Genomic DNA, 27,122 nt, shown 5'->3' with positions numbered 1-27,122 from the left:
TGGTCAAATATCCGTCACATTTTGCATTTTGTGCAATTTTTTTTACCTTGCACAATACCAGAAAAATTCAGTTGAACTCGAGCCATTTGAGGTGAATTGGTCCGCCTCTGAAAAAACTTGGCATTTGGATTTCCCGGCAAACATTGATTTTCGTGACATCGCATGCGGGACGCCTCCTTCTGAATCCTACGTCAGCGCTGGTTTGTTTATGAGAAAACGACCTGGTGGTTTTCTGCAAATTTCTTCAACGTTATCACGTAATTATTAAAATGGTTAACAGATGTATCGTAGGAGGGTGTAGCAACACCAATCTTGATGGGATTAGCACTCATCATTTTCCAAAAGACCGGACAATGAGAGAGAAATGGGAGCGCGTCGTGAGAGGCACCCGGAAAAACTGCCAACATGCAACAGACCACAGCATCATATGCGGGTCTCACTTCATCAAGCCTGACGACTTTGAGAACTATTTGCAGTGGGAAATGGGCTTCAAGAAGCAACTTGATCTGAAAAAAGACACAGTTCCATCTGTTAGAACGCCCAAAGCAACACCGTCTCCATTTGTGTCAGCGTCACCAAAGGAGCCAGCCGTGTTCGTCTGCCCTGACAGAAGGCGAAGTGCCGCATCCACTGAGGCCCTCGAATCCGAGGACCAAGCAGAGCCGAGAAAAAGACCAAGAAAATCGGCAATTCACAAGTTGACTGTTGCCAGGGTAAGAAATAAGACAGACTATACTCTAAATTAGGTGTTCCTGTGTTTGTCTCTCAGCCTGCTGGCGGATCCGCACGTGACGTCACGAATCTGGATCAATCTGGCTCCAGACTCCCTTGGGATTTTTTGTTTTTCTGCTGTAGACAGATGACCTTGTGCAAAATTACCCTTCTGATGAGGATCAGTGTGTAAAGGGACATACTTTCATATTTTAAAAAAAACAAAACACTAAATTGGTCCGGCAGCACGGTGGTGTAGTGGTTAGCGCTGTCGCCTCACAGCAACACTCTAAAAAATAATGGGGCCAGTACCGGTTCTTCAGGGCGATGCCATAGAAGAACCTTTTTCAGGGCTTCAAAGAACCGTCCATGCAACAGTTCTTTAAAGAACCATTTAAACCATTTGTTTGAGCAGTGAAGACAGATTTGTGTAAACATAGCCTATGTGCATTGACCAGCAAATGGTAAGAGAATGCCAGGCTCTGAAGAACCATTTCCAATGTGAAGAACCTTTCGCATAATGTAATGGTTCATCACAGAGTTTTGACTCTCCATGGAACCATCCAGAGATTTGCAGAACCACTGAAGCACCTTTATTTTTTAGAGTGAAGAAGGTCCGGGTTTGAGCCCCGTAGCCAGCAAGGGCCTTTCTGTGCGGAGTTTGCATGTTCTCCCCGTGTCCGCGTGGGTTTCCTCCGGGTTCTCCGGTTTCCCCCACAGTCCAAAGACATGCAGGTTAGGTTAACTGGTGACTCTAAATTGAGCGTAGGTGTGAATGTGAGTGTGAATGGTTGTCTGTGTCTATGTGTCAGCCCTGTGATGACCTGGCAACTTGTCCAGGGTGTACCCCGCCTTTCGCCCGTAGTCGGCTGGGATAGGCTCCAGCTTGCCTGCGACCCTGTAGAACAGGATAAAGCGGCTAGAGATAATGAGATATAGGCTATACACAAGGGCGGCATGGTGGTGTAGTGGTTAGCACTGTCGCCTCACAGCAAGAAGGTCCGGGTTTGAGCCCCGTGCGGAGTTTGCATGTTCTCCCCGTGTCCGCGTGGGTTTCCTCCGGGTTCTCCGGTTTCCCCCACAGTCCAAAGACATGCAGGTTAGGTTAACTGGTGACTCTAAATTGAGCGTAGGTGTGAATGTGAGTGTGAATGGTTGTCTGTGTCTATGTGTCAGCCCTGTGATGACCTGGCAACTTGTCCAGGGTGTACCCCGCCTTTCGCCCGTAGTCAGCTGGGATAGGCTCCAGCTCGCCCACGACCCTGTAGAACAGGATAAAGCGGCTACAGATAATGAGATGAGATGAGATTTCATTTATTTATATATGCACATTTATTTGTGGGACGCAGTGCTCATGTCTTTTCATACAAAGCAGTCGGAGCAGAGTGTGAGTGAGTGAGTGTGAGTGCAACAAGAGAGCTGCAGCTTTCGCAAGGCAATATTAATCGCAACACGTGCGCGCGCGCGCGCGCTCACCTCTCCTACGTCCATCGGTAACAGAAGCGCAATTCTGTATGCAAATGAGAAACGACGAAAAGGGGCGGAGCGTCGACGCTTGTCAGTGAATGGGATCTGGATGAGCGCGCGAGTCACTCGGGGAGCGGCTCGAGCGCGCGAGATACAGGCCTGCGAGAAGAGCGCGAGCTTGAAACTTGAAGAAATGTAACGGGGTCGGCTTGGTGTATTTGAAGCGCGCGCGCGTGCGTGTGGAGGCATGGCGGAGAGCGCGCGCGTCTGAATGAACAGAGTTTTCCGACATGCCCGGAGATGTTTCCCTCATCAGGAACCGGACAGATGTGCTGCAGGGTCGCTCGTGGGCCACCGAGGTGTTGGCCGGAAGCGGCGGCGGCGGTGGCTCGCGACCTGGACCGACATGGCAAGTGGCTGTGCTCTCGAGCGTGTTGATCTTCACGAGCGTGGGGGACGTGTTGGGAAACACACTGGTCATCGTGTCCGTGCTCAGGAACCGCAAACTGAGGAACGCAGGTGAGTGCGTGAGCACGCGCGTTTGTCTGTGCATTGACATCAGGCACAGGTGTGTGCGCGCGTTTTTGCGCGTCATTGCTTTGATGATAAGCCGCGCGTCTCGTGCGCAGTGGTTTCCTTCACGCGCCAGGGCAACATCGGACGAAACTGGCACGCGCACTGTTGCAGCTTTTGCGCGTCATGAAAATAATGATACATAATTTTAGAGCGGCGGCTACAATTATCGACACCTTAACGATCTTTTGGCCGTTGCAAAAGTAAAAAAGATTTTCAATATGTAAATTGTGCATGAATAATTGCTCAAACTTCAAGGGGGGGAAGAGTTGATTCCTGATCACGTGACACTGTTCTACAATTATCGACACCTTTGTCCACAATTATCGACACCCAGATGATTATCTCATCTCATCTCATCTCATCTCATTATCTGTAGCCGCTTTATCCTTCTACAGGGTCGCAGGCAAGCTGGAGCCTATCCCAGCTGACTACGGGCGAAAGGCGGGGTACACCCTGGACAAGTCGCCAGGTCATCACAGGGCTGACACATAGACACAGACAACCATTCACACTCACATTCACACCTACGGTCAATTTAGAGTCACCAGTTAACCTAACCTGCATGTCTTTGGACTGTGGGGGAAACCAGAGCACCCGGAGGAAACCCACGCGGAGAACATGCAAACTCCGCACAGAAAGGCCCTCGCCGGCCACGGGGCTCGAACCCAGGACCTTCTTGCTGTGAGGCGACAGCGCTAACCACTACACCACCGTGCCGCCCTCCAGATGATTATGTATTTAAAAAAAAAATCGGTATGTGGTATTAATTTAACAAAGACTTATGGGTTGTTTTACAATCAGGGTACGCGAGCTAAAAATCACATTTAACACTTACTATCTTCAATATCAAAAGGCTTGACTAAATAGAGTAGAGTGGGGGAAAAAGCCCCCCTTAAGGAAAATTCAGTTTTTCTCCAAGTTGAAATGAACCATGTGTTTAGTTTTATCATAGTTTTTGACAACAGTGACATGAACAATAATGCCACCTAAAGTTTGCCTAAAGTTAATACTTAATTTTTTTTTTTTTTTAACAAAAACAAACATTGTGCCAAGGGGGCCTTTTACCCCCCCAGTGGGGTAAAAGGCCCCCTGAGGTGGGGCAATAGGCCCCCTCACTCAAAAAAAGCTGTTTGTATAGCAAAAGTGTTTACTTAAGCCTATAATGTGAAAGAAACAAGAAAATATCCCTGAATTAATGAATAGATGCATTATTTTATTATATTTCGCATTTTAATTTCAATATAATTTTGTGTGGATTGAACATGAATTAACAAAGAACAAGTGCATCAATAAATAATCCTAATATTAATATTTTTTTAATATTAAGTTCAAATTACTTGCTTTACTCAACCAGGTAAGCGAGATGTTATTTAAAAACTATGTATCTGCTATTCAGAAATGTATGAAATACAGTAATTATGATAAAAGGAAACAATGCCCCCTGGGGGCCATTTACCCCGCCATTAAGGGGGCGTTTTACCCCACAGACTACACTTTTACAAAAAAGGGTCTTACTTTCAAAATGTGATTCAACTTTTTATATCTAATGTATTTTTTTTAACGTACTGACTTGTCTACTCATACCACATACATAGCTGTGATATCTGACGAAATAGCAGCTATCTAAATACAGTTTTACTGATATCTGAAAATTATATCACTTACCATGAAATTTGATCTCTCTCCCCGCGTTGCTGATATGCGATCCACAGTGGATATTTGTATATCCCCATTGTCAAGCCAGTCCATAGCAACAATAGAAATGTAACTTTGCGCCATCTGGTGGTTATTTTGGGTAAAACAGGCCGGAGGCGTATTACCCCACGGGGGCTTTTTCCCCCACTCTACTCTAAACTTGGTTGTTTATTGTAGCCCTGTGATAGCTCTATTTACCATGCAAAAAAAAAAATATTTTGGTGATAACGTTATTTTTGGTGAATGTATGGCAATATATGTCATATTTAGCAAAATTACTTGTGTCATTTAGAAAAAGTGCTTTTTTGACCACAGGTAGCTCCAAAAGGGATGCACTTAAATCATTCTTTATACCATAAAACAAATATTTGGTTCCATATCATTGGAAACATAGTTAAGTTTTAATGTTGAATGCCAGTAAGTTTTCAGACTATTTTGATAAATTAGTATGTAATTGTGTCAAAAAAAAAGTCCTCTCCGAGACAGCTAATTTTTCAATATAAAATAACATATCTAAAATGATTATTTTCATCCAAAAATGTGGTCATGATATTGAGACATAAATATTAGAGACAACTAACACAAAGCTTACAGCCTTATATTTAAAAGCACTATGGAAGTAGCGGATTCTGAATTGTCAAAAAAAAATGTCCTCTCCGAGAATCACTTCATTTGTTTCTCCCAGCCCTGCTTAAAGCTACACTTAATCTTGTTATAATACAAACTATTACACATGCCTATGTTCATATGTGTATTATTTTCCAAAAGTGCAGATTTGATAGTTTTTTTATTTGAATTTTAAATTTTGTGACTCAAACTTTTTACCCCGATTGTAAAACAACCCTAATATCCATCCATTATCTGTAGCCGCTTATCCTGTCCTACAGGGTCGCAGGCAAGCTGGATCCTATCCCAGCTGACTATATATGAGAGACGGGGTACACCCTGGACAAGTCGCCAGATCATCACAGGACTGACATACATAACCATCCACACCTACGGTCAATTTGCAGTAGAGCCACTAGTTAGCCTAACCAGCATGCCTTTGGACTGTCAGGGAAACCCATGCAGACACGGGGAGAACATGGAAACTCTACACAGAAAGGCCGTCACCAGCTGCTGGGCTCGAACCCAGGACCTTTTTGCTGTGAGGCGACAGTGCTAACCATTACTATACAATATAAATATATGGATGTCAGTGTTTATGTAAACGAGGAAGTAATTCTAATGTTTGTAAACAAATGAACTGATAATGTTTAACCTGCGTCAGAAAATCTTTTTGTTCCACTTTCTCAGTATTTTCCTAGATCGCATTTTGTTCATAAATCCTTGTTGTTTGTATTAATTTCTAGTTTTGTAGTTTACCAATAAACGTCTACAGGGAATTGAGATTGTAACCACATGAACATCCAGGTCAAAGGTCACATCTCATTCCTCAAACCAAAATATAAAATGTCTACTGATATTGTAATATGTGGTCGATATTTACAACAAACTGCAAAAAAAAAAAGTTTTCTGAATGGAATAGAAAAATCTGAATATTTCAAGCGTGTAATTTTTTTATATGCTAGGAATTTAATTCTGGTCTAATTCTATTTATTTTAATCGGATTCCAAATACTCTATAAACATTCCATTCTGTTATGAATCAGAAAAAAAATTATTATAAATCCCAGCCCTTTTATTTATTTTTTTTAAAGTACTTCATCGACTTCAGCAATGTTACACACAGATCGATCCATAACAGTTGTAAATGTCCCTTAATTCCACAGCGTGTCGATAATGGTGGACACCGATGAAAGTGATCACTATTATTGACACCTCACGTGACTTCTCAAACGCGTGTTTAGATACAAAATGGCGACTGACAAATGAAAGAGTAAGAAACAAAGTAGGTTTCGACAAGGAGATCATGAAATATGAGTGAATTTGATCAGTAAAAACATCTCCATGATCTTTCCACCATGTTTACCTGCAATGATAATGTCCAGGTTTTCCGAAAAATTGCTGATCGTGATGAAAAAATTCCATCTTGTGTAACGAACTGTGTCATCAGACGACAAGATCAAAGGGTGAGGTGGGTCTTCCGATTGATTAATTAACCAATAATAACTGTCATTCCTCGAACCAAAATATAACTCATCTTTGTAAAATTGTTTTTAATTGGTAAATCTGAAAAAGTGTCGATAATTAAGGACTGTCAATAATTGTAGCCACTGCTCTAATACAAAAATTATTATTATTATTATTACACATATACACTCAGCGGCCACTTTAATAGGAATTTGTTGTTGATTCTAAGATCCCTGTTCTTGGCTGCAGGACTGGAACCCAATGTGTTGTTCTGTTGTTGCACGCGGAGATGCTTTTCTGCTCACCACGGTTGTAAAGAGTGATTATACGAGTTACTATGAGTTCCTTCCTGGCAGCTCAAACTGTTCAATCTGTCCATTTTCCTCTGAGCTCTCTTTTCAACAAGGCGTTTGTTTCCACCCTCAGAACTTTCGCTCACTCACTCACTCACTCACTCACTCAGTGTTTTTTGTTTTTCGCACCATTCTGTCTGTGTAAACTCTAGAGACTGTTGTGTGTGAAAACCCCAGGAGATCAGCAGTTTCTGAAATACTCAAACCACTCCATCTGGCTCAAACCAACACCCATGCCACAGTGAAAGAAAGTCACACTTTGAGATCGCAGTTTTTCCCATTCTGATGTTTGAAGTGAACATTAATTAGCTGATGCTCTTGATTTTGTATCTGTATGATTTGATGTCAAGGGAAGAGCAGGTGGATGGGTGTTAATAAAGTGGCCGGTGAGTGTATATTTAAGATATTGATATTCATTGTTATGCATGCACCCGTTACTGTATTGAAGTAGTTTATGAATATGCAACACTTATTTGAAAAGTAAATCCATTTTAAGTCACCCTTTCTTTAATATACAGTTGTGGTCAGAAGTTTACATACAGCGACATGAATGTCATCTTGGATTTGAACGTCATGGCAATCTTTGGGCTTTCAGTCATTTCTCTGAACTGTTCTTTTTCTGTGGCAGAATGATTGTACAGCATACAGCTTTAATTTAAAAAAAACACTAGAATTTGGTGCACAAGTTTTAATTTTCTTTGGGTTTTCTGAAATCAACACAGGGTCAAAATTATACATACAGGGTCAAAAATGTACATACAGTATGCTCGCTTAGATTATTAATTCAGAGGTGCAGAAACTTCCAAAATGTCTCTTATCTTGCCAAGGCCGAGGTCTCTTAACTTCCTGTTAGTGATCATGATTGACTACAGCTGGTAGCTTCTCTGTGCCTTCATAAAAAGGGTTTGTTTACAGCACTCATTGGATTGAGCAACACACAGTAAAATGGGAAAGTCCAAGGAGCTCAGTGCAGATCTGAGAAAGAGGATTGCAGATATGCACAACTCTGGAATGTCTCTTGGAGCCATTTCTAAACAACTGCAAATTCCAAGATCAGTTCAAATAACTGTTTCCAAGTTATTGTGAGGTGTCGTCAATTTGCCAAGCCACTTTGCTTCAAGAAAACCCAAACTGTCACCCTCAGCTGAAAGGAAATTGGTTCGGATGGTCAGGAACAACCTGGGAACCACCATGGCACAGCCCTGCCATGAACTGGAAGCTGATGGATCACTATCTACAGTTCAGATCACCATGGACTAAGAGACTGCTATCCAAGAAATAACCCCCTGCTCCAAAATTGGCACCTTCAAGCTTAACTAAAGTTTGAAGCTGACCACACAGATAAAGAAAAAGCCTTCTGGAGGAAAGCTGTATGGTCAGATGAGATAAAGATTGAGTTGTTTGGCCACAATGACCACCATGTACAGAGGGACACAGTATCAGCTGGTGGTGGTGGTAGAATCATCATGCTTTGGGGCTATTTTGCTGCCAGTGGAACTGGTTCATTGCACAAAGTGGATGGAATAATGAAGAAGGAGGACTACTTCAGAATTCTTCAGCATAAACCATCAGAAACTTGAACACGACTTGGGAGTTTCAACAGGACAATGAACCCAAACACACATCAGAGCTGGTTGTGGAGGATAAAGCAGACTAATATTAAGCTTAAAATAAGTCCTGACTTTAACCTTATTGAAAATATATGGATCGTGCTTATAAGTCGAGTCCATGCCAAGAAAAAAAATTAATTGAACTCTACCAATTTTACCATGAAGAGTCATGAAATATCCAACCAGAATTCTGCCAGAAGCTTGTTCATGGTAAACAAAAATGTTTGGTCAAGGTGAATCTTGGAAAGAGACATTTTACCCAAATATTAGGTGTGCCGTATGTATAATTTTGACCCTGTGTTGATTTCAGAAAACCCAAAGAAAATTAAAACTTGTGCACCAAATTCTAGTGTTTTTTTTTTTTTAATTAAAGCTGTATGCTGTACAATCATTCTGCCACAGAAAAAGAACAGTTCAGAGAAATGACTGAAGGCCCAAATATTGCCATGACATTCATATCCAAGATGACATTCCTGTCACTGTATGTAAACTTCTGACCACAAATGTAAGTGCATGTTACTAATTAATTAATTAATTAATTAATTAATTAATTAATTAACACCCTGGATTTGAGAGAAGGCCACCGAGATCAAATCTGTCTTAGTTTGAACATAGCGTCAGGACAGCATCCTTTATTTTGGACAAATATGAAAGAGGATACATGCTCAGGGAAAAAAAAGGTTGCTAAACTGTACCATTCCTTGTCGTGTTTATACCTGCAGTGCACATTTCAAGTAGAAAGAATGGTGCATGTTGAGTACCTTGAAAGCTTTACTCTGAAAACTAATTATGGTCCATTTATATGCTTCATTTTAAAGGTAAAATATTAACCACTTTCTGTATGAAAAGTGCATGATAACGATACAAAACATAAGGGTACCACCTCGGGAAAGGTACTTTAGTAGCCTTTTTTTCTGTAAGACCTTCTCAGAGCAGTCAACGTCCAATACAAATTGAAAACGAGAGAATTTTTTTCCCCAGCTTGCTATGATTATGAATGTAGTCAAGCATCATGGATTAAAATGGGGACGAAATGTGTGTAAAGTTTATTAGGAATTAGGAGCAAAATCAAGTGGGTAGAACGTGGTTGAATTATGGATAGGATCAGGTGGCATTTTGAATAAAAATAATGTGAATGTTGAGAGCGAGAGAGAGAAAATGATGAAATTTACCTCATTAAGAAAAAATCATAATTCATCCTAAAAACATACAGTACAGTTGAAAAAAGCAGAACAGTTTTCTCATGCCTTATTAAGAAAACATCTACAGCTACATAATGGGCAATAAAAATAACTCGAATAATACAATAAATTTTCCATAAAAATAGCAAGCGAGAATATCTGAATAAAATCAATTATAGTCCGCAAGTAATTGTCAGGTCACTGTGGTGGAAAAAATATCATGATTTTCCCGCAATATTTTTGAAAAAACATTAAATGAAGAAAATTTTATTCCAAAAGAAGCAACATTTATATTCATGCTCTTTATCAACTTAAATATCCCTTTTTGTTTAATTTTTTTAATAACCAACAATAATTATTTAACCACATTTGTAAAGGTTGGAGCAAAATCTAATAATCAGCCTATTGACCAAAATATTCCTTTTATTAAAAATAAGTACCCTATGTGTCTGTGGCTGCTGCTTATAAATAAAACTGTTTTCTGATCCCATGTCCATACAGTAAATATCGCATATATACACTTTATCAGTGATACTTGCCTCATCTCTTACAAGCATCACCAAGCTGTGAGCAGCATCAGGGCTTGGAGTATTGTGTTTACTGTGTTTTTTATTCAAAATCCAATGCTGTGAACTATATTTTCAAAATAGTAAGAAAGCACTTGTTCATGAATTGTTTTATAAGCATTATTTAGTATGAACGAGCACACTGGGTTTCGCAAGTGTAGTGTAAAGACTCTAAAATAAAAAAAAAATTAAAGCGAAAAGCAGAAGTTTCATATCGGCTTCTCAATCTATCTGCCAAAAACCTTACAAAACCTTTCATTTGACCTTTCAGAAGGACCAAACAAAAGCTGTGATAATCAAAAGGTACATTTTCTGAAAATAAACACCACTCACTCGATATCGAATCAGTAGCCTTGGCGAACCACGAGGTGAATCTCGTTTATCTTTTTATCTGCCGATTATCTTCCAATATTACGAAGTTATAACGAGGTTTCTCTTATTTCATTTCTGGTTCTGATCGGTTCCGAAGTTTATCAAGAAGTAGAACGGGTCATTGAACTCGATCAGGATAAGTGCTGATTGGTTACGAAGTTTCGCTATTGTTACACTCATTCTTACATTCGTACAACATGATGACATCGTGGCTTTGCCACTCGTTCTTGTGTACCTTTGATAACACGAGATCAACTGTTCGTATCACGAGTTCACGATTCGCAGTTTTCTGCGATTGTAATGTGTATGCGCAGTGCGCTATTGTTCCACTCATTCTTACATTCTTAGAACCCCAATTCCAAAAAAGTTGGGACAAAATACAAATTGTAAATAAAAACAGAATGCAATGATGTGGAAGTTTCAAAATTCCATATTTTATTCAGAATAGAACATAGATGACATATCAAATGTTTAAACTGAGAAAATGTATCATTTAAAGAGAAAAATTAGGTGATTTTAAATTTCATGACAACAACACATCTCAAAAAAGTTGGGACAAGGCCATGTTTCCCACTGTGAGACATCCCCTTTTCTCTTTACAACAGTCTGTAAACGTCTGGGGACTGAGGAGACAAGTTGCTCAAGTTTAGGGATAGGAATGTTAACCCATTCTTGTCTAATGTAGGATTCTAGTTGCTCAACTGTCTTAGGTCTTTTTTGTCGTATCTTCCGTTTTATGATGCGCCAAATGTTTTCTATGGGTGAAAGATCTGGACTGCAGGCTGGCCAGTTCAGTACCCGGACCCTTCTTCTACGCAGCCGTGATGCTGTAATTGATGCAGTATGTGGTTTGGCATTGTCATGTTGGAAAATGCAAGGTCTTCCCTGAAAGAGACGTCATCTGGATGGGAGCATATGTTGCTCTAGAACCTGGATATACCTTTCAGCATTGATGGTGTCTTTCCAGATGTGTAAGCTGCCCATGCCACACGCACTAATGCAACCCCATACCATCAGAGATGCAGGCTTCTGAACTGAGCGCTGATAACAACTTGGGTCGTCCTTCTCCTCTTTAGTCCGAATGACACGGCGTCCCTGATTTCCATAAAGAACTTCAAATTTTGATTTGTCTGACCACAGAACAGTTTTCCACTTTGCCACAGTCCATTTTAAATGAGCCTTGGCCCAGAGAAGACGTCTGCGCTTCTGGATCATGTTTAGATACGGCTTCTTCTTTGAACTATAGAGTTTTAGCTGGCAACGGTGGTTGGCATGGTGAATTGTGTTCACAGATAATGTTCTCTGGAAATATTCCTGAGCCCATTTAGTGATTTCCAATACAGAAGCATGCCTGTATGTGATGCAGTGCCGTCTAAGGGCCCGAAGATCACGGGTACCCAGTATGGTTTTACGGCCTTGACCCTTACGCACAGAGATTCTTCTAGAGTCTCTGAATCTTTTGATGATATTATGCACTGTAGATGATGATATGTTCAAACTCTTTGCAATTTTACACTGTCGAACTCCTTTCTGATATTGCTCCACTATTTGTCGGTGCAGAATTAGGGGGATTGGTGATCCTCTTCCCATCTTTACTTCTGAGAGCCGCTGACGCTCCAAGATGCTCTTTTTATACCCAGTCATGTTAATGACCTATTGCCAATTGACCTAATGAGTTGCAGTTTGGTCCTCCAGCTGTTCCTTTTTTGTACCTTTAACTTTTCCAGCCTCTTATTGCCCCTGTCCCAACTTTTTTTGAGATGTGTTGCTGTCATGAAATTTCAAATGAGCCAATATTTGGCATGAAATTTCAAAATGTCTCACTTTCGACATTTGATATGTTGTCTATGTTCTATTGTGAATACAATATCAGTTTTTGAGATTGGTAAATTATTGCATTCCGTTTTTATTTACAATTTGTACTTTGTCCCAACTTTTTTAGAATCGGGGTTGTACAACACAATGACATCGTGGCTCCTGCCTCACTTCTCTTCGCCTGTTTGAGGTAGTAGCCACACAAATGAAGGATGTTCATAACAAATACACCTTTTCTTAACAAACTTTTACGCACATCTGTACTCCCTCTATTTGCTTCTTGATAAATCTGTTCGTACAGTCAATCACACAACAGCTTTTTCCCATTTTAGATCTGTGTTTTACCTATTTTTGCAGCATTTGAGCTGTGTTACTTCCGGCTACAGTGAAGTAATGTGTATTCCTGCTACTGTATGTTATTGTACCTTCTGCTGTATAAACAATACATTAAACAGGAAGATGTCTGCGAAGATTCTCAGTCATCCAGGTCATAGTAACTGTGGGTGGTAAAAGAGAGCAACTGGACTTGCATGAAGATTCTTGAAGACCTTTCACCTCTCATCCGAAAGGCTTCTTCAGTTCTGTCTGACTAGTACGGAGTATCAGGTATTTATCCTCTCATGGATGAAATGCTCATCTAAGGTGTTGTTGAGTCATCCTGTTGGTGTGGGTCACTGGGGGCTGGATGTGAACAGCCTCGAGAGTAGTTAGGGCGATCAATGGATTGCCCGTTAAGGTGATCAATGGAATGCTGATTCTCTCTGTCCTCCTGTGAGTCACTGAAAACAGCTGGGTTTTGGTGTGCATTCAGTTGTCTGGGAAGTGTGCCAAGGACTGCATTGTAGGTGGCTGATAAATGATGTCTTAGACCCCCACCTCTGTTCAGTGATGGCCGTTCCAGGTTGACAAAAATGGCTTCTTTAACTCCTCGCTCATACCAACGATCCTCTCTGGCTAAAATGCGTACGTTGCAATCCTGAAATGAGTGTCCTTTGTTGTTAAGATGAAGGTAGACAGCAGAGTCCTGGCCTGAGGAACTGGCTCTCCTGTGTTGAGCCATACTCCTGTGAAGCGGTTGTTTTGTTTCTCCAATATACGAGTCCGTGCATTCCTCACTGCACTGAATTGCATACACTACGTTGTCCTGTTTGTGTCTGGCTATTCTCTCCTTAGGGTGGACCAGTTTCTGCTTCGGGGTGTTACTGGGTCTGAAATGTACCGGAATGTTGTGTTTGTAGAAGATCCTCCTGAGCTTCTCAGATAGACCAGAAATGTAGGGAATGACAATGTTCTTGAATTTGTTCCTGTCATCCTCCTTGTCCGTTATGTTCCTTTTTCTGCTCTTGAAAAAAGCCCAGTTGGGATACCCGCAGTTCTGAAGTGCTTTCTTGATGTGATTCTGCTCCTTCTCTTTTCCCTCTACCGTTGTAGGGATGTTCTGAGCCCTGTGTTGCAAGGTCCTAATGACCCCCAATTTGTGCTCCAGTGGGTGGTGAGAGTCGAGGAGTAGGTACTGGTCTGTGTGTGTGGATTTCCGGTAGACCTCGATGCTAAGGCTTCTGTCTTGTCTAATGTGTACATCACAATCCAAGAAGGCTAGATTATTCCCACTGACGTCCTCCCGAGTGAAATTGATGTTGATATCCACTGCATTTATGTGCTTAGAGAAGGCTTCCACTTCATGGGTTTTGATTTTAATCCATGTGTCATCCACATATCTGAACCAGTGGCTGGGAGCAACTCCTGAAAAAGTGGTCAAAGCTTTATGTTCCACTTCCTCCATGTAAAGATTGGCCACAATAGGGGACACCGCTGAGCCCATGGCGCATCCATGCTTCTGTCTGTAGAAACTTTCATTAAACTGGAAATAAGTGGTAGTCAGGCAGAGGTCAAGCAGGGCGCAAATCTGGTCCATGGTGAGGTTCGTTCTATCCAGTAAGGTGTTGTCTTGAAGGAGTCATTTTCTAACAGATTCGACTGCTTCTGTTGTGGGAATGCAGGTGAAAAGAGAAGTGACATTGTAAGAAACCATGGTTTCATCTAAGTCTAGTTTGAGGTCTGCAACTTTTGTAGCAAAATCTTGGGAGTTTTTGACGTGATGTAGCGTATTCCCAACAATAGGAGCCAGGATGGTGGCTAGGTGTTTGGCAATGTTATAGGTCGGTGGTCCCCAAACACCGGTCCGTGGACCGGTACCGGTCCGCGAGACATTCCAAACAGGGCCTTGACACGAAAAAAATGCGAGGGGAAAAAAAAACAGAAATGCGCTCATCACACCCGTTTAGATGTCAAACGTCTACGTGGAGACTGCACAGATTGCATAGGTGGCCCATAGCAGCATATTAAACAGCTTTTTTTTTTTCAATCATGATGACTGTCTGTCTGTCCTGCCCCTCAACACGTAGGCTACTTAACCCGCAGCGCAGTCTCAGTTCAGCTCAGTTCATGGTCAGCGGTACTGTACAGTCAGTGCTACATGTTAGCTAAAATGAACAAAAAGCAGACGTCGTTAGCAAATTTCTTTGGTGTGGGTAGGGGCGAAAAAAGGCCCACTGATGATACTGGTGAACCAGAAACGTCAAAGAAAAAGAAGGGATCTTTCACTCGCAAATATGACGAGTCATATCTTAAATATGGGTTTGCACAGACCGGTGACTCGCATGCACCAAATCCCTTGTGTGTGGTATGTGGCGATAAGTTGTCGAATGAGGCTATGAAGCCATCCAAGCTCATTCGACACCTAGAATCCAAACATCCGACACTTAAACACAAACCCCTTGAATTCTTTGAGCGTAAAATACGTGAACAAGATTCACAAAAGCTCATGCTCAAGACAACTGCATCTGTGAATGTGGCTGCGCTAAAAGCCTCATACTTAGTGGCTAATCGAATTGCTAAATGCAAGAAACCTTTCACTATTGGGGAAGAGCTAATTCTGCCATGTGCAAAAGACATGTGCAATGAAGTCTTTGGGGAGGCAGCAGCAAAAAAGATAGGCGCGGTACCTCTTTCGGCCAGTAATGTCCATAGGTGGATTGATGACATAGCGGAGGATATTGAGACACAGTTGTTGGAGAGGGTAAGAGGGTCACCGTGGTTTGCGATTCAGGTTGATGAGTCCACTGATGTGGAAAACCGGGCAATTCTGCTTGTTTTTGTGCGGTACATTTTTGAGGAGGATGTGCAGGAGGATTTGTTGTGTGTACTGTCACTCCCAACAAACACCACAGGTGCAGAATTATTTCGAGCTTTGGATGGTTATGTGTCCGGGAAGTTAGACTGGTCCTTCTGCATCGGCGTTTGTACTGATGGGGCTGCAGCGATGACTGGGCGGCTGTCCGGTTTCGCTGCGAGGCTCAGAGAGGTTGCACCTGACTGCGAACACACACACTGTGCCATTCACAGAGAAATGCTGGCCAGCCGTAAATTGTCACCTGAGTTGAATGCTGTACTAAATGATGTAGTTAAAATTGTCAACCACATCAAAGCACACGCACTCAACACTCGGTTATTTGAATAGCTCTGCGAAGAAATGGATGCAGAGCACAAACGCTTTCTCTTGCACGCAGAGGTCAGATGGCTGTCAAGGGGGAGATCACTGGCCAGAGTGTTTGAGTTGCGAGAGCCTCTGCAGAAATTTCTGGCAAAAAAAAAATCTGAGTTGGCCGCGCATTTTAGTGATGGCCATTGGGTGTCAAAACTCGCGTACCTCTGTGACATTTTCAGCTTGCTTAATGAGCTCAACCTGCCACTCCAGGGGAGGATGACAACGGTCTTTAAAGTGGCAGATAAAGTTGCTGCATTTAAAGCAAAGCTGGCTCAGTGGGGACGTCGAGTAGGCAGGGGTGTGTTTGATATGTTTCATACATTAGTGGGGATATTGGGAGAGACTGAGGCAGCGCCAGCTCTGTCGGAGCTGATTCGCGATCACCTTGTTGCGCTGTCGAAAGAATTCGAACGGTACTTCCCAGCCTCCACGGATCCGCGTCAAAAGAATGAGTGGATCTGCAACCCATTTGCCAGCATCCCCAATCACCTGCCCATTCAGGAGGAAGCACAGCTTCTCGAACTAGCAAATGACGGTGGTCTTAAGACTATGTTCGAGCAAACCTCTTTACCTGCATTTTGGATCAAAGCCAAAGCGGAATACCCGGAAATAGCCGCAAAAGCGCTCAAAACATTGCTTCCTTTTCCAACCACATACCTATGCGAGGCCGGGTTTTCTGCAATGACCGTGACCAAAACAAAACTGCGCAATCGATTGGACATTTCAAACACATTAAGAGTGTCACTGTCTTCCATCACCCCCAGATGGAATCTTCTTGTTGCAGGGAAACAAGCACAGGGCAACCATTAAAATAAATTGCATTTTGGCCTCAACGCGGGCTAAATTTATTAATTCGTTGTATTAATTTGTACAGTACATATTGTGTTGTGCATGTTGTTTCGCGTTTACTTCCTGTTCATAGTTCAATTTTCACTTGTTCAAGTTCATGTTCTTTTTCAAGAGTTTGTTACCTACTGTTCATGGCTGAAATGGTTATTTTTTAATATGCATGCACAACACCATATGGAATATCACCAAAATTTTCCCCTAATAATAAATGATCATGTATCCCCCCCCCCAAGACCCCCAATGGTTGGAACATACCAACCTTAGTCACTTGTGAATACATACACCCACCCCCACATATTGTATCCTGCTGACTATCCTCATTTGTAAAAGTATGTGCATGCGAACATATGTGCCCCTGCGCCCCCCGGTCCACTGGGGAAAAAATGAGAACCAAACCGGTCCTTGGGGCTGAAAAGGTTGGGGACCCCTGTTATAGGTGACCGAGTTTATACTGCTGATGATAGGTCTGAGTGGAGCTCCTTCCTTGTGAATCTTGGGGAGTCCATATATGAGGTGAAACATCTTCAAGAATCTTCAAGCAAGTCCAGTTGCTCTCTTTTACCACCAACAGTTACTATGACCTGGATGACTGAGAATCTTCACAGACATGTTTCTATGCACTTTGGGATGAGAACCCTTCAACTGGTGCAGGAGTATGAGAGGACTTCCAGAAAACTGGTAGACTACAGAAACCACCTGTGTTTCAACCTGAGATGCCGACAATCCAACATTATCCCCACTAGCCTACGCCTGCATTCAACAGTCAAAGGACACAGAGCTGAAATAATCCTCCAGAAAGCCCAGAAGCAACTTCTCAACGAGAGAGTGAGACAAGTACATTTCACCATCGATGCTCTCCAGAACAAGACTGAACTGATGTTTGAAGAGTTGACAGTACTTCTTCCCAGTGAAGTTTTGGAACGAGTCTCTGATTTCGCAGAGAAGGTACAGATTTCACAACATACCAAAGGCAAGGAACGACAGATGTGCAAATTTCAAACATTGCTGTCTAAAACCACCTCCTCCAGGAAGACAGAAGTGCTGACTTGGAGGAAGAAATCTGACCAGGCTACACAACCAGACATAGAAGAGAAATGGGTGAAGAACTTATCCAACAGGGTACTCACCCAACCAGAGAAAGATGTTTTATCCAAGGGACTTAACTTTGCAGTTTCACCAGAGCGGATACCAGTGGTAGATCTCATCACAGCCACAGAGTCAGCCATCAGAAACAACAATCTGACCAACACAGAGGCAGAACAACTTAGACTGAAGATATCAGCTGCTCTGTCCAGTGCAAAAGCACCCCCCTCCAACCTCACCAGCCAAGAAAGGAGGGCTCTTACATTGCTTCAAAGAGATTGGAACATCACCATCCTTCCTGCTGACAAAGGGAGACTCACAGTGGTGCTAAACACAGCGGACTACCACGCAAAGATGACCATTCTCCTCAGCGACACAACCAGCTATGAAACCTTAAGGCGGGACCCCACCAGTTGTTACAAAAAGAAAGTTGTTAGCTGCCTGCAACAACTAGAAAAGGACCAAGCCATCAACCGATCTCTGTACTACAGATTGTACCCTGGGGAAGCCGTTCCTCTCATATACGGACTCCCCAAGATTCACAAGGAAGGAGCTCCACTCAGACCTATCATCAGCAGTATAAACTCGGTCACCTATAACATTGCCAAACACCTAGCCACCATCCTGGCTCCTATTGTTGGGAATATGCTACATCACGTCAAAAACTCCCAAGATTTTGCGACTAAAGTTGCAGACCTCAAACTAGACTTAGATGAAACCATGGTTTCTTATGATGTCACTTCTCTTTTCACCTGCATTCCCACCACAGAAGCAGTCAAATCTGTTAGAAAACGACTCCTTCAAGACAACACCTTACTGGATAGAACGAACCTCACCACGGACCAGATTTGCACCCTGCTTGACCTCTGCCTGACTACCACTTATTTTCAGTTTAATGAAAGTTTCTACAGACAGAAGCATGGATGCGCCATGGGCTCACCAGTGTCCCCTATTGTGGCCAATCTTTACATGGAGGAAGTGGAACATAAAGCTTTGACCACTTTTTCAGGAGTTGCTCCCAGCCACTGGTTCAGATATGTGGATGACACATGGGTTAAAGTCAAAACCCATGAAGTGGAAGCCTTCTCTAAGCACATAAATGCAGTGGATATCAACATCAATTTCACTCGGGAGGACGTCAGTGGGAATAATCTAGCCTTCTTGGATTGTGATGTACACATTAGACAAGACAGAAGCCTTAGCATCGAGGTCTACCAGAAATCCACACACACAGACCAGTACCTACTCCTCGACTCTCACCACCCACTGGAGCACAAATTGGGGGTCATTAGGACCTTGCAACACAGGGCTCAGAACATCCCTACAACGGTAGAGGGAAAAGAGAAGGAGCAGAATCACATCAAGAAATCACTTCAGAACTGTGGGTATCCCAACTGGGCTTTTTTCAAGAGCAGAAAAAGGAACATAACGGACAAGGAGGATAACAGGAACAAATGCAAGAACATTGTCATTCCCTACATTTCTGGTCTACCGTATCTGAGAAACTCAGGAGGATCTTCTACAAACACAACATTCCGGTACATTTCAGACCCAGTAACACCCTGAAACAGAAACTGGTCCACCCTAAGGACAGAATAGCCAGGCACAAACAGGACAAAGTAGTGTATGCAATTCAGTGCAGTGAGGAATGCACTGACTCGTATATTGGGGAAACAAAACAACCGCTTCACAGGCGCATGGCTCAACACAGGAGAGCCAGTTCCTCAGGCCAGGACTCTGCTGTCTACCTTCATCTTAACAACAAAAGACACTTATTTCAGGATTGCAGCGTACGCATTTCATCCAGAGAGGATCGTTGGTATGAGTGAGGAGTTAAAGAAGCCATTTTTGTCAACCTGGAACGGCCATCACTGAACAGAGGTGGGGGTCTAAGGCTACATCCACACGACAATGGCAACGAGATGTTATTTAAAAATATATCGCGTCCAAATGGGCAACGATCAGTAAAATATCAGGTCCATATGGCAACTTGCTGAAAACGATGCAATACACATGCCACACCTCTAGGGGCGCTGTAAGATGGTCCCTTCGGAGACACCAGAACAATAGAAGTAAGGACGCATGCGCATAAACTATTATGCGCGAGACTTCATATTAGCCACAAAGTCAGGAAAATCTGTTCGTAAAATTACATTATAATGACCAAATACAATGAAAAGTATTTTTCCAGTCTCACCTGTGAAAGGTAATCCCATGTGATCTCGTTTGGACGGCAAACCTGTTGGTACAGTTAAACGCAGCTAATCTTTATTCTCCACTTTGACCTATCCAATATGGCGGCGAGGATGACGTATGATTCTACGCGGAAGGCGGCGTCTTTAATGGTCCGGAATAAATTGAATGCTACACGTTGATGGATTAATTTGTTGTTTCTCACCTGTGAAAGGTAATCCCATATGATCTCGTTTGGACGGTAAACCTGTTGGTACAGTTAAACGCAGCACATGAATCTTTATTCTCTGCTTTGACCTATCCAATGTGGCGGCGAGGATGACGTATGATTCTACGCGGAAGGCGGCGTCTTTAATGGTCCGGAATAAATTGAATGCTACACATTGATGGATTAATTTGCTCTTCTACGCCCTTTTTGAGGAATGTATTGTAGGACTTAAACCGACATCTGAAGAGGTGAGATCGCTCCTTTTTTTTCCCGATTTTTGCTGGCGGGATTGACTCTGCCCTAAGGGCAGAGTCTCTCTCTCTCTCTCTCTCTCTCTCACTTTGCACCATTACACAATAAATATTCACAGTGAAAATATTTTGTAAGCGCGTTTCATGAACCAAGTTATAGGATTTGTTGACAACTCGCATCGAGTTCGTTACACTTCTACCCTGCGTGAAGCACTCACAGTCATGTGGTTGTGACGTCATCGTAAACAAATCCATTCTACTCATCCAGATGACTTCACAACGGCAACGTTGCCAGATCTTTCCACTCTGGAACCCGTTCTCAAAAAGATTGCGTTTTGGGCACCCAAAACGCCGGTGCTGTGTGGACGCCAGGCCTAAACGATAAGCAATTGTATCGGAGTCACCTGAATCCGTTGCCATGTGGACAGGGCCTAAGACATCATTTATCAGCCACCTACAATGCAGTCCTTGGCACACTTCCCAGACAACTGAATGCACACCAAAACCCAGCTGTTTTCAGTGACACACAGGAGGACAGAGAGAATCAGCATTCCATTGATCATCTTAACGGGCAACCCACTGATCGCCCTAACGACTCTTAAGGCTGTTCACATCCAGCCCCCAGTGACCCACACCAACAGGATGACTCAACGACACCTTAGATGAGCTTTTCATCCATGAGAGGATAAATACCTGATACTCCGTACTAGTCAGACAGAACTGAAGAAGCCTTTCGGATGAAAGGTGAAACATCTTCAAGAATCTTCAAGCAAGTCCAGTTGCTCTCTTTTACCACCCACAATTAAACAGGAAGGAAAAACTACAAGATTATGCAGCCTGATAATACTCACAATTTTTTTATATATTTGATTCAAATTGTCATAAATTTGCATCATGATTTCTGTTCGCATGATAATGTCGTGACATTCCTACTGAAGACAGACCACAGACTACTGTGTTGGATGACTTTCAAATGATTGTTTTTCTCGTCCATTTTTCAAACTGGGGCGGCACGGTGGTGTAGTGGTTAGCACTGTCGCCTCACAGCAAGAAGGTCCTGGGTTCGAGCCCTGGGGCCGGCGAGGTCCTTTCTGTGTGGAGTTTGCATGTTCTCCCCGTGTCCGCGTGGGTTTCCTCCGGGTGCTCCGGTTTCCCCCACAGTCCAAAGACATGCAGGTTAGGTTAACTGGTGACTCTAAATTGAGCGTAGGTGTGAATGTGAGTGTGAATGGTTGTCTGTGTCTATGTGTCAGCCCTGTGATGACCTGGCGACTTGTCCAGGGTGTACCCCGCCTTTCGCCCGTAGTCAGCTGGGATAGGCTCCAGCTTGCCTGCGACCCTGTAGAAGGATAAAGCGGCTACAGATAATGAGATGAGATGAGATTTTTCAAACTGTATAATAACATCGGATGACGGAAATGGGAAATATGAGTGAAGAAATGTAAGGCCATACCGATTTAATTAGTTGGTTCTCTGATTTTTTTCAGGAAAAATATGAAGCGAGCAAGCGAAATAAAATTTAAAAAATGTTCTGATGGTAAAATTACTGAGAGCCGTATAAAACCTGTGTGTTGCGTGAGGGCATGAGAAGGCAGTCATACGCGCGTGTCTCACGCTCACTACATAACAGTCGGCAGCCCTGCTCAAGAGGGATGCTACGCAGAAAAAATGAACAAGGGAATAAACTCAGTAGGCCTACAGTAAATTTGTGTCATGTATTGTCTTTGTCAGCAGGGCTAGCTCTGGCTGCACGTCTTTTATCAGGCAAACCAGTAAACAGATCGGCTAAATAAACGATTGAATTACAGTCAATTGAACATCTACAATGCACAGAAAAAAAGATTTAACCAGGAGTAGGCTACTTCTGATCGCTAAATACTTCAAATGATTTTTTGTTTGCCCCTCACATCAGTCAAAGAAATATATAAATCAAACCCACCTCCACAGAGTTGTTGTCCAAGTTGGCACATCGCAGGGTAACAAGCTCATGGCATCTTGAGTACAACTGTGCAAAGTTTCCCCCCTCTTGAATTTCAACACACCTGTCAAAGGTTTTACGCTTCTGTTCACTGAATATCCTAACAATCACAAACCCAGGCTTTGCAGGATTCCCCTCCACAGGCATGTTTCTTCTACAAGTCTTTATCTAAAGTGAAAGGGGCGATTTGATTGGTTTTCAACGTCACGTGAAAACCTGCAGTCTTCAGTATTTTGAACCATCAGCCACGATGTTCTTCTGTTGGTGGGAGTTTGATTTAGATTTTTTTTTTCCATTTTGCATTTTCTTCAAGCGGCGATTCCGAGAACCAACTAATCGAATTGGTGTGGCCTAAGATGCGTGGAAAGACAGGACGCAAGTGTGTAAACTCAGCCTGTGTGTGTTTGGAACACCAACTGCGCACCAGACCTTCTTGTCCAACATCTAGTGGAAAGACTTCCTGGAAGACTGGGGAAGCTATGACCTAATGGTTAGAGAAGTAGCTTTGGGACTAAAAGTAGGCCTGTCGCGATATTCAATATGCCGACTTATTGTACAGTAAATTAAAATTAGCTCAGTAATTTTTTTTACTGCGATTTTGGCATTTACGTGCTGTACATCTCCATAAGGAAGTTGCCAGAGTATTAGCTTGACCCACTGACTGAATAAAACACCGCGCTGTTTTTTGTCATCTCACGCGGCCCTCTGTCAGAGGCGGGGCCTCCCAGCATGCAACAGTTATCCAGCCAGGGGATCCACTGAATGGGGAAAAGACAACAACACGTTGCTCCGTTGTACAGACCATAGGCATAGAATTGGGTATGGACGTGTCCCTACCAATATTTCTGATTTGAAGAAGGGGAAAAAAAATCACGCTCCGTGCGCGGTACACAAATGGTTACTGTAGGTTTCCACTGGGCAAAACCACACAAAATTCGCTCATGAATATCCGCTGTGGGGGCGTGGTCGCGAAAACAGCAAGCAAGTTTGGCTACCATGTCAATTAGCAAGTGCGGTTGCAGTGCAGTGACCGGCTGCTAGCTAGCAAACTGCCCTTGAGGAATGTCTCATCTCATCTCATTATCTCTAGCCGCTTTATCCTTCTACAGGGTCGCAGGCAAGCTGGAGCCTATCCCAGCTGACTACGGGCGAAAGGCGGGGTACACCCTGGACAAGTCGCCAGGTCATCACAGGGCTGACACATAGACACAGACAAGCATTCACACTCACATTCACACCTACGCTCAATTTAGAGTCACCAGTTAACCTGACCTGCATGTCTTTGGACTGTGGGGGAAACCGGAGCACCCGGAGGAAACACACGCGGACATGGGGAGAACATGCAAACTCCGCACAGAAAGGCCCTCGCCGGCCCCGGGGCTCGAACCCAGGACCTTCTTGCTGTGAGGCGACAGCGCTAACCACTACACCACCGTGCCGCCCTTGAGGAATGTAACGTTAGATTAGCTCGTAAAATTAATCAGTTAACAACAGTTCGTATTCAGTGTGTAAAAACGACAACATACGAATATGACTGTTTTCTAAGTTTGTGTGGCATGTAAATAACAATCCGACTTGATACCGACAACAACTGGTGTTCATTAAGGTCACAAAGACATTATTCAATCATATCAAACTGTGCTAATGTTGGCTAATATTGCACAGAATCTTGCTTGTGAAGCGCCTGCAAACTTTAGCAGCCCGCTAACCCTGAATTTGAAGTGCTTCAGTTAAGACCTGCAGAGCCCTGACCGAGTTCGGGTAACATGACGCATGTAAACAACAACAACCTGATGGTGATGTGGACATTGTTAGTGGCCCAGACACCTTTTAATCAAATAAAACATTTTCACGTAATAAGCAGAACAGCCTCCGCCTTCTTGATCAGAAACTTTTGGTTACTCCGCCTCTCTTTTCAAAACGTCACATACCGAGTACATACATATGCTGAACTGATTGGTTTTCGAGGCGGTTCATTTGAAAGCGGTCGGCTAAAAACTTTTCTCTGTACAACCCTGTCCCTCCTTCCTCTCCCTCCCCTCTCTGCTCTGGGCTCAAGAAGACAACAAAAAGGCAATAATATAACAACAACCAATCAGAATTCAGATACATTCTGTTGCCAAGTAAAATTATAACCTTTAAACGTGTCAAAAAAGTTCTCGAGTCCTCGTGCTGTTTTACCGTTAGATCAATCACATATCAGCTTAAACTAGCATTCTAAAACTAGTTAAAGATCCTACAGAAGAGAGCCGACTCCCCCTGCCAGCCTCATGGAACGCAGTGTTTAAGGCTCCATATGTGTTTTACTTCCATTTATGAGGGAAAGGAACATACACCCTCCCGACAGTCAGTGCGTTATTCGCTTGTAAAACACATTTGCAAACTGGTAGAATGAGTTAATCATCACATGCAAGATTTGCAATTAATCAAATTAATTGCATATTATTGTATTATTCATGAATTACTACAGTTCTGAACTTCAAATTTTAAAAGTCTGGCCTTTGGAGAGATGATGGAGACTCTTTTGGTGGAACACAATGGAGCAAAATATTGTGACCCTCTAATATTGACCTGAAGTTGGCGCCACTGGGGGTTGGCATTGGGTTTTTGTCCCCACCAATGTTAATACCAAACCTACGCCCTTGCCTACATGTTATCTCGTTCTAATTGTTGTTACTTTTATCCAAATGACAGCTGGCAATACGTTCTTATTTTGTACGTTGTTGATCTGGGTACTAATCTTTGAGAAACTGAATTGGCAGAATGTTGCCTGTGAAGAAAAGAATGTCTTTATTACCCTGTGCCAAGTTAATATGTACTTAAGTGCAATTTTTAAGAGCCATAGATTGTATTTTATTTATTGTTTTTGTTGTGAGTGGTTTTGTTTGATTGTTGTTTTATTTCGTTAGGTTATTTATTTATATTTTTTACGTTCCACTGTTGAAGTGAATAAGTTGACTTTTATTCCTCTTTGAAAGGGTGTATTTGCATGATCATTATTATTTTGCTTGTGGCATAAAATTGTCTTGAAAAGGTGTCAACATTAATATCGTTTATCGCAATCATTTCTGAGACAATATATCGTCCAAAAAAATGTGTTATTGTGACGGGCCTAACCAAAATGTTCAATTCCCTGGACCAGCAGGAATGGCTGAAGTGCCCTTGAGCAAGGCATCTAACCCCCGACTGCTCCCCAGGCTGCTCTGGGTGTGTTGTACTGTACATCGCTCTGGATAAGAGTGTCTGCTAAATGCCATTAGTGTACTGTAATGTTACAGCACAAAGGATCTCATCTCATCTCATTATCTGTAGCCGCTTTATCCTGTTCTACAGGGTCGCAGGCAAGCTGGAGCCTATCCCAGCTGACTACGGGTGAAAGGCGGGGTACACCCTGGACAAGTCGCCAGGTCATCACAGGGCTGACACATAGACACAGACAACCATTCACACTCACATTCACACCTACGCTCAATTTAGAGTCACCAGTTAACCTAACCTGCATGTCTTTGGACTGTGGGGGAAACCGGAGCACCCGGAGGAAACCCACGCGGACACAGGGAGAACATGCAAACTCCGCTCAGAAAGGCCCTCGCCGACCACGGGGCTCAAACCCGGACCTTCTTGCTGTGAGACGACATCGCTAACCACTACACCACCGTGCTGCCCAGCACAAAGGACGGGGATGGCAAATTCATATTAATGCTCATGGTTATGGTGGTATAGTGGTTAGTACTGTCGCCTCACAACAAGAAGGTTCTGGGTTCGAGCCCAGGGGCTTTTCTGTGTGGAGTTTGCATGTTCTCCGCGTGTCTGCATGGGTTTCCTCCGGGTGCTCCGGTTTCCCCCAAAGGCATGCAGGTTAGGCTAATTGGTGGCTCTAAATTGACTATAGGCGTGAACGTGAGTGTGAATGGTTGTTTGTCTCTATGTGTCGGCCCTGTGATGATCTGGCAACTTGTCCAGGGTGTACCCCGCCTCTCACCCATAGTCAGCTGGGATAGGCTCCAGCTTGCCTGCGACCCTGCACAAGATAAGTGGCTACAGATAATGGATGGATGGTTTTGGAAAGGCATGTTCATGAAGCACATCCGGTCAGGTGTTTACAGACCCTAAAACCTCAGCTGGGCTGTAGTCAGATGGTGGTGTGGTGGTTAGCACTGCTGCCTCACAGTAAGAAGGTTCTGAGTTTGAACCTCGCAGCCGATGTGGGCCTTTTTGTGCAGAATTTTCATGTTCTCCTCATGCCTGGGTGGGTTTCCTCCAGGTTCTCCAATTTCCTCCCAAAATCCAAAAACATGCGGATTGGGTCAATGTGCTGCTCTAAATTGCCCGTAGGTATGAATATGCCTGTGAATGGTTGCTGGTCTCTGTGTTCACCCTGACTGGACTCCGCTTCTCACCTGACGTCAGCTCCACCTCACCCACAACCCTGACAGATAACTGGTGAATGGACTCACTTATTTCAGTGTTCATAAGATTCATGATCTTGGATCAGTTCAGTTGCACAAAGTAATTACTGACTGGGATTACATGCTCAATAAGTTTGTATACCCCGAAGGATAATCTGTTTTTAAGCCGTAGTGTTAAAAGGCGGC

The 27,122-nt window shown here is 43.1% G+C and overlaps 1 protein-coding gene across 1 annotated transcript in view; it reads left to right on the top strand.

The window, feature by feature from the left end:
* Positions 1 to 2,318: 2,318 nt before the first annotated feature.
* mtnr1ba (melatonin receptor type 1Ba) overlaps positions 2,319 to 27,122 on the top strand; it is a 60,860-nt gene continuing 36,056 nt past the window's right edge. Inside the window, exon 1 of the mRNA XM_060943361.1 lies at positions 2,319 to 2,697. Coding sequence (XP_060799344.1) covers positions 2,469 to 2,697 — 229 coding nt within the window. The 5' untranslated portion in view covers positions 2,319 to 2,468. The remainder of the gene's footprint in view (positions 2,698 to 27,122) is intronic.

Source organism: Neoarius graeffei, chromosome 16, assembly GCF_027579695.1.
Source record: "Neoarius graeffei isolate fNeoGra1 chromosome 16, fNeoGra1.pri, whole genome shotgun sequence".
Classification (NCBI taxonomy): domain Eukaryota; kingdom Metazoa; phylum Chordata; class Actinopteri; order Siluriformes; family Ariidae; genus Neoarius; species Neoarius graeffei.
Note: the sequence above shows the minus strand (reverse complement) of the source record. Positions and strands in the feature narration are given on the sequence as shown.